Source organism: Pristiophorus japonicus, chromosome 17 (assembly GCF_044704955.1).
Source record: "Pristiophorus japonicus isolate sPriJap1 chromosome 17, sPriJap1.hap1, whole genome shotgun sequence".
NCBI lineage: Eukaryota > Metazoa > Chordata > Chondrichthyes > Pristiophoridae > Pristiophorus > Pristiophorus japonicus.
In genome coordinates, this window is record NC_091993.1 from 112,309,819 (window position 1) to 112,322,518 (window position 12,700).

The 12,700-nt window shown below is 44.1% G+C and overlaps 1 protein-coding gene across 1 annotated transcript in view; it reads right to left on the reverse strand.

Moving 5' to 3' along the window:
• LOC139227932 (solute carrier family 41 member 1-like) overlaps positions 1-12,700 on the reverse strand; it is a 71,840-nt gene that overhangs the window by 24,032 nt on the left and 35,108 nt on the right. The window contains exons 4-8 of the mRNA XM_070859086.1: positions 9,784-9,855; positions 7,317-7,461; positions 6,063-6,209; positions 4,455-4,602; positions 1,992-2,071 (exon numbers count right to left, since the gene is read on the reverse strand). Of these exons, the coding sequence (XP_070715187.1) occupies positions 1,992-2,071; positions 4,455-4,602; positions 6,063-6,209; positions 7,317-7,461; positions 9,784-9,855 (592 nt within the window). The remainder of the gene's footprint in view (positions 1-1,991; positions 2,072-4,454; positions 4,603-6,062; positions 6,210-7,316; positions 7,462-9,783; positions 9,856-12,700) is intronic.

Below are 12,700 nucleotides of genomic sequence, written 5' to 3' on the forward strand. Positions count from 1 at the left end.
AGGGAGCATTGCTCAGCACATTTTAATATATTAAAGGCATTATATAAATGAAAGTTTTTCTTGCTGTTGTTAAGTGAAAAACATATAGGAAGTAATATATGACTTGTCAACCTCCTACACCTTTGCTGACAGGGAGTCATGGTCACATGTGGTCTTCAGGTGAAGAGGGGTTAGAGGTTGCGGTTAATGGACCTCGGTGTTCAGATGTAATTCAGTCCCCATTTTAAGTCTTGTTTTTACACACCGAGTATAACGATGTCTCCATAAGATCCTGCAAATCCCCTGGGAGGACAGACGCACCAACGTTAGCGTCCTCGACCAGGCCAACATCCCCAGCATTGAAGCACTGACCACATTCGGCCAGCTCCGTTGGGCAGCCCACATTGTTCACATTGCCAGATAAGAGAGTCCCAAAGCAAGCGCTCTACTCGGAACTCCTTCACGGCAAACAAGTCAAAGGTGGGCAGAAGAAACGTTACAAGGACACTCTCAAAGCCTCCCTGATAAAAGTAAAACACCCCACCAACACCTGCGAGTCCCTGGCCAAAGATCACCCTAAGTGGAGGAGGTGCATCCGGGAGGGCGCTGAGCACCTCGAGTCTTGTCACCAAGAGCATGCAGAAATCAAGCGCAGGCAGCGGAAGGAGCGTGCGGCAAACCAGTCCCACCCACCCCTTCCCGCAACGATTATCTGTCCCACCTGTGACAGGGACTGTGCCTCTCGTATTAGACTGTTCAGCCACCCAAGGACTCATTGTTAGAGTGAAAGCAAGTCTTCCTCGATTCTGAGGGACTGCCTATGATGATGACACTTTGAGTTTGTTATTTATAGTTAAATATCAAAATCTATGGGAATTTGAGAAGCAGAGAGTTGTTTGGAGCACGGGAGTTTCTCTGCAGCACAGGCCAAGCGACATGCAACTGCGATGTTACATCGCCACCACTGGCAGGAGGTGAAAATTACAGCCTGCCAAGTTTACATCGGCACTGAATGAATCAGATGCCCAAGAAGATGGAGAGTTTGCAACTTTCGCAGAATATCAGGGTACAGAGAACGTCTCTCCCTCACCTCTCAGCTAAACAACCCAGGGCCTGATTGTCTCAATCCTGAACAGGACAAATGGAACAGACCTGCTAGTCCCTAATAACCTGAAGCCCCAACAACCCCTGCAGGTTGCCTCCACAGCCCCCTCCCCCCCCCGCCCCCCACTCCTGCTGGCTCTCCCCTCCCCCCAAACTCCTGACGGCTCCCTCCGCACCCCAACTCCCGCCTGTTAACCCCTCGCCCAATTCCTGCCGCCTCTCTCCAAACCCCCCGCACCCCAACTCCTACCAGTTATCGCCCAACCCCCCAAACTTCTGCCGGTTCCCGCCCAACCCCCCAAACTCCTGCCGGTTCTCCCCCCCCCCCACCCCCCCACTCCTGACGGCTCCCCCCGCACCGCAACTCCTGCCTGTTGCCCTCCCACCCACCCCCCAATTCCTGCTGCATCTCCCTGAACCCCCCTCCGCAACTCCTGCCAGCTTTCACACCCCCCGAACTCCTGCAAAAAAGTATTTGCAGATAATTGCGAATGCAGATAAGCAGACGTGGGGATAATCGAGGGCCCACAATGTTTGTGGCACATTCTGATGCCAGAGCACATAGTGGAAGAAACCTGCGATTTTCAACCTCCGGTGCCACCCACTCGTTTACCAAAAATCATTACTGTCTATTTACTGAAGCTCTGCAAGTCTAGTTTCAGTAAAATCCACATCCTTAAAATGATTCCAACATACCGATTAAAAACAATGTTTTTCTTTTCCCTTTTAGTCTGTATAAGCAGGATGTGGCGTAGCCTGTTGTACACACCCTAGCCCACACACCATTCTGTAACATCTGCCTGTATTTTTTCACCAAAAGTAAAAACGAACTTCCTTGCATTCATATATTTTTTTTCTGAGCCTCACAGCATGACAAAAATGCACGGTAGACGAATAAATGTACTTACCGTTGATAACTGGAGTGAAAACAGCGATCCCTGCAAAATTTGGATCAGATACCGTTTTATCTAGAATCAGTCCACCAACGCTGAAATACAATCATATTACACAGTTACAACACAGCACAAACACCCTGTAATATGTTCAAAGTTAATTGTTGTTAAACTATTCGGATGAGACGTTAAGCCAAGGTCCCATCTGCTCTCTCAGGTGGATGTAAAAGATCCCAAGGCACTATTTCGAAGAACAGCAGGGGAATTCTCCCCGGCCAATATTTAGCCCTCAATTGACATGACTAAAACAGATTATCTGGTCATTATCATATTGCTGTTTGAGAGAGTTTGCTGTGCTTAAACTGGCTGCAGTGTGATTAAAACAGTGACCACACTTCAAAAAGTACTGCATTGGCTGTAAAGTGCTTTAGGATATCTGGTGGTCGTCAACGGCGCTATATAAATGCATGTCTTTCTTATTATTATAAACCAGTTGAAGACAATAATGGCAGTCCAGATTAAGCTCCCTGCAAATTTACAAAATGGATAAGGAAAGTTCTGCAAGTGCAAACTTAGAAACTTTACTATGAACTAGGCTGTAAATTGGTTTAGCAAGAACATAATGAGAACGTAAGAACTAGGAGCAGGACTCATTCAATAAGGTCATGGCTGATCTCCTAACTCAAGTCCACTTTCCTGCACTATCCCCATATCTCTGGATTCCCTCAGTGCCCAAAAATCTATCAATCTGTTTTGAATATACTGAAGAACTGAGCTTCCACAGACCTTTGGGGCAGGGAATTCCAAAGTTCCACAATCCTCAGTGAAGAAATCTCTCCTCGCCGCCACCCTAAATGGTCGACCCCTTACCGCGAGAATATGCCCCTGGTTCTAGACACTCTAGCCAGGGGAAATAGCTTCTCAGCATCTACCCTGTCGAGCCCTCTGAGAATTTTATATGTTTCTATGAGATCACCTCTCATTCTTCTAAACTCCAAGAGAATATAGGCCTAGTCTACTCAATAGAAATATAGATAGTTTTTATAAATACCCTCAGACATGCTCTTGTTGCTAAAGGTAATAAGCGTGACATTTCATTAGATTCCTCTCACCCATTCCTTGGGTGCAGAATGACTCTTTTCTGGAAAATTAGCTTTATTGTTGAGATGAAAAGCATGTCTTTTTGATTTAAAAAAAAAAGTTAGTCATTTCAGAATAAAAACTTGGGGAACTTAAATCCTTCATTACTGATCAACCAAAGCAGATATCGCCCATCAGAAGTCTGGCTGAATGCTGATGCGATTACTTGTTATTCACACTTCTCACAACCATCATATTCACTACAGGTCGTCAAGCTCAGCAAATGCCACATGTAACCTCAAACAGACCTTTATTGCGAATTAGTTGTCGTCACAGTTTGGGATCATTTGACCATTTTCCCAGAGATAGGATTTGAAAATATGAGTTACTTTTAAAACTGGGTTTTCTTTTTAAGCAAAAATATATTCTTAAGTTTGTGGGAGGAAAAAAAAAGACTCCTAGGTGAAAGGTGGTTAATGTGCTAATTCAAAGTTGTTTTTGCCAGAGATTAAACAATAAGAAATTCATTAGCTGGTCTAGATAACACACACATTGTCTATGATATCCATCTATAAAAAAGTGAGAGGGACTTCACAAAGACAGGATGCTGAGTGGGCAGTCAGGCAGCACAAAGGATGGGAGTGTGGGAAGAGGAGACACAAATTAGTTTCAAATCAAGCAAGATGACCCACTGAAATGGGGTAGTGCGTTATTTTTATATTATATAAAGACAAGTTTTATAAGTGAATCTGATCATAACTGTTCTGTACGTTTATGTTCTGTGAAATAACGCAGCTTTATGAGCCAAATCAAGCCCCGGCTCACCAAGTCCTTGCTCAGTCTGCCTTTGGAGAGATTGAAGAAATGCACAAGAGTAAAACACGAATATCCAATGAGGGCGGGGGAAGAGGGGAGGATCCTATTATTATTTTTGGAATTCTCTGCCCCCACCCCGCCGCCAAAGGCTGTGGATGTTGAATCGTTGAGTACATTCAAGGCTGAGCTGGATAAATGTTTGGACTCTAGGGGAATCAAGGGACATGGAGATCGAGCGGGGAAAAGGAGCCGAGGACGAAGATCAGTCATGATCTTATTGAATGGCGGAGCAGGCTCGAGGGGCCGTATGGTCTACTCCTATTTCTTATGTTCTTCTACCGCCACCCTGGTCAGGCAAGTAGATCGAGGGCAGGGGTCCCATCGAGGCAAGGCCCTCATAACTCTTAAGAAAGCGACTGATGGCTCTACACTCGAGGAATTACTTATGGCAGACCCAAATTGGTAATGGCTACTGCACACGAAAAAGCAAATAAAATTCAAAGCAAAACTTGTGTGGACTAGAACTAGCAAGTGAAATAATCGTGAAGTAAGCTAGGATCGTAAAGCTTTAGTAGACAGTACCTGCTAATGGTCATGGCAATAATCACAGGCTCCCAACCAGAGTATAACACCTCTCGTGTGGCTGGGTTCTTTTTTGATATAATGATCCACAGAGGAGTCAGAGCCACAAAGAAAGCACACACTAGCGGGTTGATGTAAGGATGTGCCTCTGTAATGATAAAAATGGTTACAGAATTTAAATAAAAACAGAACATTTCCAGCAATACCTGCAATAGGTCTTAAACTTTCAGTCTGAATTCAAGTAAACACTAAGTGTTTGATCCATTATTGTGGCAATAGATGAATGCTTTTATTGTTCAGTAACCACTAGAGGGTATGGTAGCATAGTGGTTAAGTTACTGGACTAGTAATCCAGAGGCCTGGAATAATGATCTGGAGACAGGAGTTCAAATCCCACCATGGCAGCTGGGGAATTTAAATTCAGTTAAATAAATCGGGAATGGTGACCATGAAACTACCGGATTGTCGTAAAAACCCAACTGGTTCACCAATGTCCTTTAGGGAAGGAAACCTGCCGTCCTTACCTGGGAACTCTTAACCGCCCTCTAAAATGGCCGAGCAAGCCATTCAAGGAGGCAGCTCATCACCAATTAGGGACAGCAACAAATGCCCACATCTCCCGAATGAATAAAAAGCTGCACCCATGGTTCAGCTGTGTCTGGGTAATCGCGCAACACAACAGCAATCCCTTTTGGCAGACCATACGTGCGTGATTGTGTGGTAAACACACTACTCGCAAAATCTGATTCGTGTGACAGGGCTGAGAATCGGTCTGGTGGTTCAGTGGGAAAATGAAGCACCCAGTGTGCTGCCGAGTTACACACACACATACCAGGACAGTTCCAATCCAGTCCCTGCTGGAAACTGCGTAGATGCGGCCATCAGGACAAGGCAAAATTGGGGTCAGCCATGGTGCCCCCACAGTTGAATATGCCTGTCGATTCTCTCTTTACACTCGAAGACTGGCCATTTAGGGGCGGCGCTGATGGCATTCAGGCACTGGTAAAACCATGCCCCACCAAGAGCCAGCACCTTCGGGAGAGGTGGGAGAAAAAAGGAGGTAATATCGAAAGGGGTAGGGAAAATCTGACTCGGAATTGAGGTTATATCAAGATGTCAATTGGAACGTTTCCCATAAAATGTAAGGTTTCCGACAAGGTGCGACAGTAACCTATAATTTTTCAGCTTTTACAAACACGTACATGCAAAGCTCTTAATTAGAATGCCATCAAGGCAACTAAGCCTTGGCTCCCAATGTTCGAGAAGATGTTGTAGGACACTAGTTCGAGAATGAACATCATTACAACACATACAGTTTAGGTTCTATACAGTTTGTACGCTGATGTATCAATTCTGCTTCTTTGGGCTGGGGAGGGTGAGGGGCAGCACACTGATCTACTGAACCATCCAACCCCCCCCCCCCCATGGCCAGATTACCCCATGAGTTTGTACACCGTATAAGCTGATTCCATTAATCCCATTCATAATTATTTCTGGTGGACGAGCTCCACATTTGTACCTGCTGCATGCATCCCACTCGCAAAACAAAGTTACCACCATGGTAGCAAACAAAATAGCGAGCATTTCATTTTTTTCAAGATGACTTACGTAGCTGTATGTAGAGACCCCAGCTGATTCCAGATAGCAGTGCCAATGTGATGAGGTCCCCAAGGCTAGCAGCAATGGGCGTGGCAACATTATCAGGGTTTATACCGATCTTCCTTGAACCAATAATTACACCGACCATGATTACCCCTGGGTGGAAAACCACAATAAAATTAATAATTTTCCTAAACAAGTTAATGTTTTTTGACAAATCCAATGCATTCCCAGGAGAAGGACCTTCGCGGGCAGAGATTTGGACTATTTGCCCAGCAAATGTCCTTAAAACTCTTACTCCTGGTAATAAGGCCTGCTTTTACCAGCGTAAGAGTTTTAAAAGATAGAAAAATTTAATTTTATCATTAATTTTTATGAGAAACCCTAGCCATTCATTTAAAAAAAAATTTATTTACTTCTAAAACAGTGACTTTCAATTCATTTTAAATAAATGAGGTGTTTTTTAAAATTTTATTTATTGTATTGTGTTTGTGTTTTGGGGGGTATTCTCATTGATAGTAACGGGAGCTTGTACAAATGGAACTCACCATTATCAATGAGATTTGTGGCCTCTCCGGGTACATAGGCGATCCCAGGATGTGCTTACATTCCTGGGCTTCTGCGCTGGCCTGCGCATCTAGGCTTCGGACTGGAATTGTTCGCTCCTCCGGGACCACCAGGTACTTTCGTAAAATATTTTTCGGTCGGGGGCATCCGCCCGCGGGAAGCCTCCGACCGCAATTTTTGGCCCAATATTTCACTGCCAACAACAGGGATTTATAGGGTTTTACTAAGCACACGCGCACACCCAACTGGTCTATGTTTATCCTCCATATGAGCCTCACACTATTTATTTAATCTCACCCTAACATTTCTATTCTTTTCCCCCCCCTCACACTTTTCTCTAGCTTCCCCTTGAATGCATTTAGGATATTGGCCTCAACTACTTCCTGTGGCAGTGAGTTCCACATTTGTCATCACTCTTTTCAGTAAAGACCTTTCTCCTGAGTTACTTATTCGAAAGACTATCCTATCTTTGTGGCCCCTAGTTTTGGACAATATTGATATTATTATGAGTTTGATGTGTTCTTCATGCATTCAATGTTCAAGGAAGCAAAATTAGCTGCACAAAAAGCTAAAAACAAGCATCCATTTATAGATTGGTGCCCACAGGGGGAAGATAAGCAGCACAATGGACGAACAAAATGCCATCCAAACAAGAGACACTCTTGGTTACAGGGTGATGCAAAGTGCCAGTCTTACCCAATATGAGAGAAGCGATAAACGCTGTTGCCATGCTACTGGCACACAGGAGGACAGCGTGATCCAGTCGGAAGTGGCCCTCAGGAATCCAACCAAACACCACAGCAGCTACAGATGCCAAGAAACCGACCACAGTTGCCTGGACCTGAGAGAGGAAAAACAAAAGCAGATTTAACCTCGAGGTGTCGTGTCAACAAGGAGGCTTTATTTATTGGGTTGGGACAAGCTGTGCAAATTTACAAACACAAATTTTCCAAGTCTCCGACCCAGATAGGGCTACATGGGCATTTTTTTTGTTTTTCTTGACAGAAGGTTTGTACAGTATCATTGTATGGGTCTGAAATTCTGCTTTAAACAATGCAGAGAAATGGCCTATTTTCTCTAACAGCTACCCAACAAAATTGCACTCTCAGTAATTGCACATTTCAAAAATCACACGTTCCAAAACCACATGTCCCTGCGACGTGACTAGATTTGTTACTAGATTGTTAATTATGCAGAAAACCAGGCATTCTCCTGATTTCTGACCAAAGAGTAATTATGGGCTCCACGTTGCTGAAAAATGAGAATTTAAATGTATATCAACTGCCTCGGAAATCATCCTGTGGCTCCAGAATTCCTTAATTCATTGTATGAGATGCACTTACAGATGGTTGCTCCTTACTTAAACCTCCCTCGTCTGCATAATGTGTGGGCTCCAAGAACACCCTCTACATAACACCAGTATTTACTTTTGAAAACCTGAAGTCATTTTTGATTATATTTAAAAATGCTAACTTTTATTAGAACTGTTAAAAACACAATAGTGTATATATGTGGTTTCCCAGTAAATGAACTGCAAACTATTTCTGCAAGAAATGGCTTCATTCCAGATTGTGAACAATATCAAGTCAATGATCATTGTTGACATAAAATAAAATACACTGGAATCGAGCCATTTGATGTTGACTTAGCATGTAAAAGCACCACTGGGCGAGATGCAATAAAACAAACTCGATCCTTGGTCTGTGCACATTTGCCTCATCTTAACTGGGATAGTAGTGAGCCACTACACTAGGTTTATAATCTTCAGCCTCGATCAGGCCAGGGGGCGGGGGGTGGAGATGGAAGGAGAGGATTTGGAAAGCAGTTGCCACTCCCGTTCCCAAATGTAAACCAGCGACCCTGGCTAGAATGGCGAGCGGGAGCAGGGATGGAGAAAACAAGCAGGGAAGTCCTGCTACAACTGTACAGGGGATTGGTGAGACCACACCTGGAGTACTGTGTACAGTTTTGGTCTCCTTATTTAAGAAGGGATATACTTGCATTGGAGGCAGTTCAGAGAAGGTTCACTTGGTTGATTCCGGAGATGAAGGGGTTGACTTACGAAGAAAGGTTTGAGCAGGTTGTGCCTGCACTTACTGGAGTTTAGAAGAATGCGAGGTGATCTTATTGAGACATATAAGATACTGAGGGGGCTTGACAAGCTAGATGCAGAGAGGATGTTTCCACTCATGGGGGAATCTAGAACTAGGGGGCATAGTCTCAGAAGAGGAGGTTGCCCATTTTGAATTGAGATGAGGAGGAATTTCTTCTCTCAGAGTCGTAAGTCTGTGGAATTCTCTGCCCCAGAGAGCTGTGGAGGCTCTGAATGTACATTGAATGTATTTAAAGGTGGAGATAGACAGATTTTTGAATGATAAAGGGAGTGAAGGAATATGGGGAGCAAGCAGGGAAGTGGAGTTGAGCCCAGGATCAGATCAACCATGATCTTATTAAATAGCAGAGCAGGCTCAAGGGGCCAATAGCCTACTCCTGCTCCTATTTCTTATGTTCTGTCCTCCATATTTGAATCGCTTGTACACCATCTGGACCCACACAAAGATTGACCACTTGCAATAGGTACTGGAGGACAGCCACTGCCTATGGAAACACACCTGAGCACCAGTCAGTGAAAAGAGGAGCATAACATAAAATGGAATGGGACATAATTAAATTAACTGCAACCGCTACAAAATAAGAATATCTTGGAATAAATGTAAAGACAGTAATTAATCTTCAGATTAAGACAATATTTATAAAGTGCTCAAATTCAGTAACTACATCAGCAAAGTTCATATTAATCCTCTGATTATTCTACTTAGGCGGTCCCTCGTCTCGAGGATGACTTGCTTCCACCAAAAAGGGATGAGTTCACAGGTGTTTCAATGAAGGACCTGATATTCCAGGTCCCGAACTACATATTGGGTGGAAGATGCCTGTGCGTGGATGTTTTTAACGTGTGGTGGCCGATTAGATTTGTGACTTCTAATCAATCCCATGTAGTCATTGTGTAGAGGGGAAAAATGTCACACATGAAGTAGGGTGTGCTCTTGAGGGTAGGGCTGAGGTACATTGTTGGGGCAGAATGGAGGGAACTCAACACGCATTCCCAATCTTTACCAGTAAGGTCAACCCACTAAGGGCCATCGCTCCATCGCACACTCACCTGAATCAGAGCCAGATTCCCTGTGATCATCTTCCATTGCTCTGCGGCAGAATCCATCTGCCCAATGTTGGCCTGTGAAAGAGCATAAACGTGTAAACACATCAAAAGGTAGTGCGATGAGGTCTTAGTTCAGTATTTTTCTGCACTGTGTCAGAACACTATATCGGACTGGTTTACTAATGAACCAAACCCTTCTCTTGCACTGCCTGGCAAGTGCCAAAATAAATCTTGAAGGTTTTGAATTGGCATGCTTTATCCCCCCCATTTCTTAAGACAAATACAAGTACAGATGCAATGTCCCGAATCCAGAACTCCGTAAATCAAAACTGTCCAAAAACCAGACATTTCGGCGAACTGCGGCGTGCGGTAAGGTCCAAAATCTGGCACGGATTCGGTTCGCAGCGAGGTCCGAAATCTGGCAAAACCTGAAATCCGGCACGGATTCGATCCCGAGGATTCCGGATTTCAGACATTGCACCTGTAAGAACGGATGTTAATAACCTGCATTCAATATTAAGATACTTTCATTCTTCAGCAAAGAAGGGAGATGAAACTGCCTTAAAAAATTATAGAATGTTACAATTCACAACAGTGAGAGGACTGAACAACTAACCCGCATAAATACCCAAGACAGGAACGTTTTTTTGTTGCTTTCTAGGTTAATCTAGAAATGCTGTGCAACAACATTGCGCAGTTATGTAGCGCTTTTACGGTTCAAGTCCCACTCCAGAGAATTCAGCACAAAAATCTAGACTGACACTTCAGTGCAGTGCTGGGGGAGTGCTGCACTGTTGGACGAGATGTTAAACCGAGGCCCCGTCTGCTCTCTCAGGTGGTCGTAAAAGAAGCCCTTGCACTATTTTGAAGAAGAGCAGGGGAGTTATCCCAGTGACCTGGCCATTATTTACCCCTAAATCAATGTAACAAAAACAGATGATCTGGTCTTCACATCGCTATTTGTGGGAGTTTGCTGTGTGCAAATTGGCTGCTGCGTTTCCTACATTACAACAGCGAGTATATTTCAGAAGTACTTCATTGGCTGTAAAGTCTTTGGGACTGCCCGAAGGCACCATATAAATGCAAGTCTTTCTTTAGTAAAACGTCCCAAGGCATTCACAGGAGCGTTAAGAAGCAAAATTTGACACTGAGCCACATAGGGAGATATTGAGACTGGTGACCAAAAGCATGATCAAAGACGTAGCTTCTAAGGAGTGTCGTATAAAGGCACTATATAGGGAGGGAATGCCAGAATTTAGGGCCTTGGCGGCTTAAGGCATAGGCACCAGTGGCGGGCTGTTAGAATCGGGGATGCTCAAGGAGGCCAGAATTGGAGGAGTGCAGATATTTCAGAGGGTTATGGGGCTGGAGGAGGTTACAGAGATAGGGATTGGCGAGGCCATGGAGGGATTTGAAAACTTATGCAATTAAACATATAAACTTTAGGGATTAGTGATAGACGTTAGGACTATGGTTAAGGTGTTACAGTTATGGGTTGGGGTTAGAGATTACGTTAGTGTTTCAGGTTAGGATTTTATGGTCGGGTCAGGGTTAAGGATCGGGGTTATAGTAGGACGATAGGTTTAGGGTTTCTGTATTGCTCACTACAGCTCGAGTTTCCCTAGGTGCTGTGTAAACGCAAGTACAATATGTACATGTTTGTTTTGTCTGGACCTGTAGTGTTTAGTGGTTTTGACTTAATGATATTTGCTCAACCACAGGCACAATTTCATGTGGTGCGCAGGAAGGGCTAAACAACAACAACAACAACTTGCATTTATATAGCGCCTTGAACGTGGTAAAATGTCGCAAGGCACTTCTCAGGAGTGGTATCAAACCAAAATTTGACACCAAGCCACATAAGGAGATGACCAAAGGCTTGGTTAAAGAAGCAGGTTTTAAAAGGAGCATCTTAACTGGAGGAAAGAGAGGTACAGAGCTGGAGAGGTTTAGGGAAGGAATTCCAGAGCTAGGGGCCTCGGCAGCTGAAGACACGGCCGCCATAAGGAGGGGGCAAGGCCACGGAGAGATTTGAAAACAAGGATGAGAATTTTTAAATCGAGGCGATCGAAGCAGCTGTGTGTTCCCCCTCTGCCCAAATTATGGCCAGGACATTTATTGGAGGCAATACAAGTCCAGGGAGAAAAGGGGTGGGGGGGGCAGGCCAGAGAAAGGGAATTAAGTTCTGAACGGTTAATGCGGTTTCAAACACTAGTTCTTTTTTTAAATAAAAAGAGTGCACATTGTGTGCTTTGGTTACTAAAGTTTCCATTTTGAAAGATCTAAGTGTTTATGCAAATTATGAGGGAAGACAAAATTAAGATTTTGTTTAAATTTCACATGGCAGATGCTTCTACCCGAGGTTCATTATTAATTCAAAAAGATGATCCACGGGTGGAAGGCTTGGATTAATTTCTTCAGCAGACAAGAAGCGACGATGCTCTCTGCAAAATGTGGCAGTATTGCACCGAATGATGTGGATGAGGAGAAGCAAACACGACCATAACCTTGATCAGAAGTGGCTCGTAAAGCACAGTTGCTCCAGGTGCAGGTGCTGCGTGTCTTCCCAGGCTAATGAGCTCCATAGATCACACAAGTATTCCACAGGGCTGTAGTAATACCCACCGCTCCCCCACATTGAACGTTGTAAAAGAATGCCGGCCTTCCTGTGAACTGCTGGCACCCTGTATGGGCTCTATCGTTCAGTGCATATACAGATGTGGCTGTGACATTTTGGCCAGTGCACGTTTGTAGAAAATAGGTCTCCCGGCCACTGATCTTTTAAAAAAAAAATCCAGCTACTCAAAAACAATATTACAGGCACCAGCGGTCAAAAACCAACATAAAGGAAGCTTCAGATTGTTAATTAGAACGTGTGTCCACAACCTTTCATTTAGAAAAAAATGTGGCCCATTTAGAA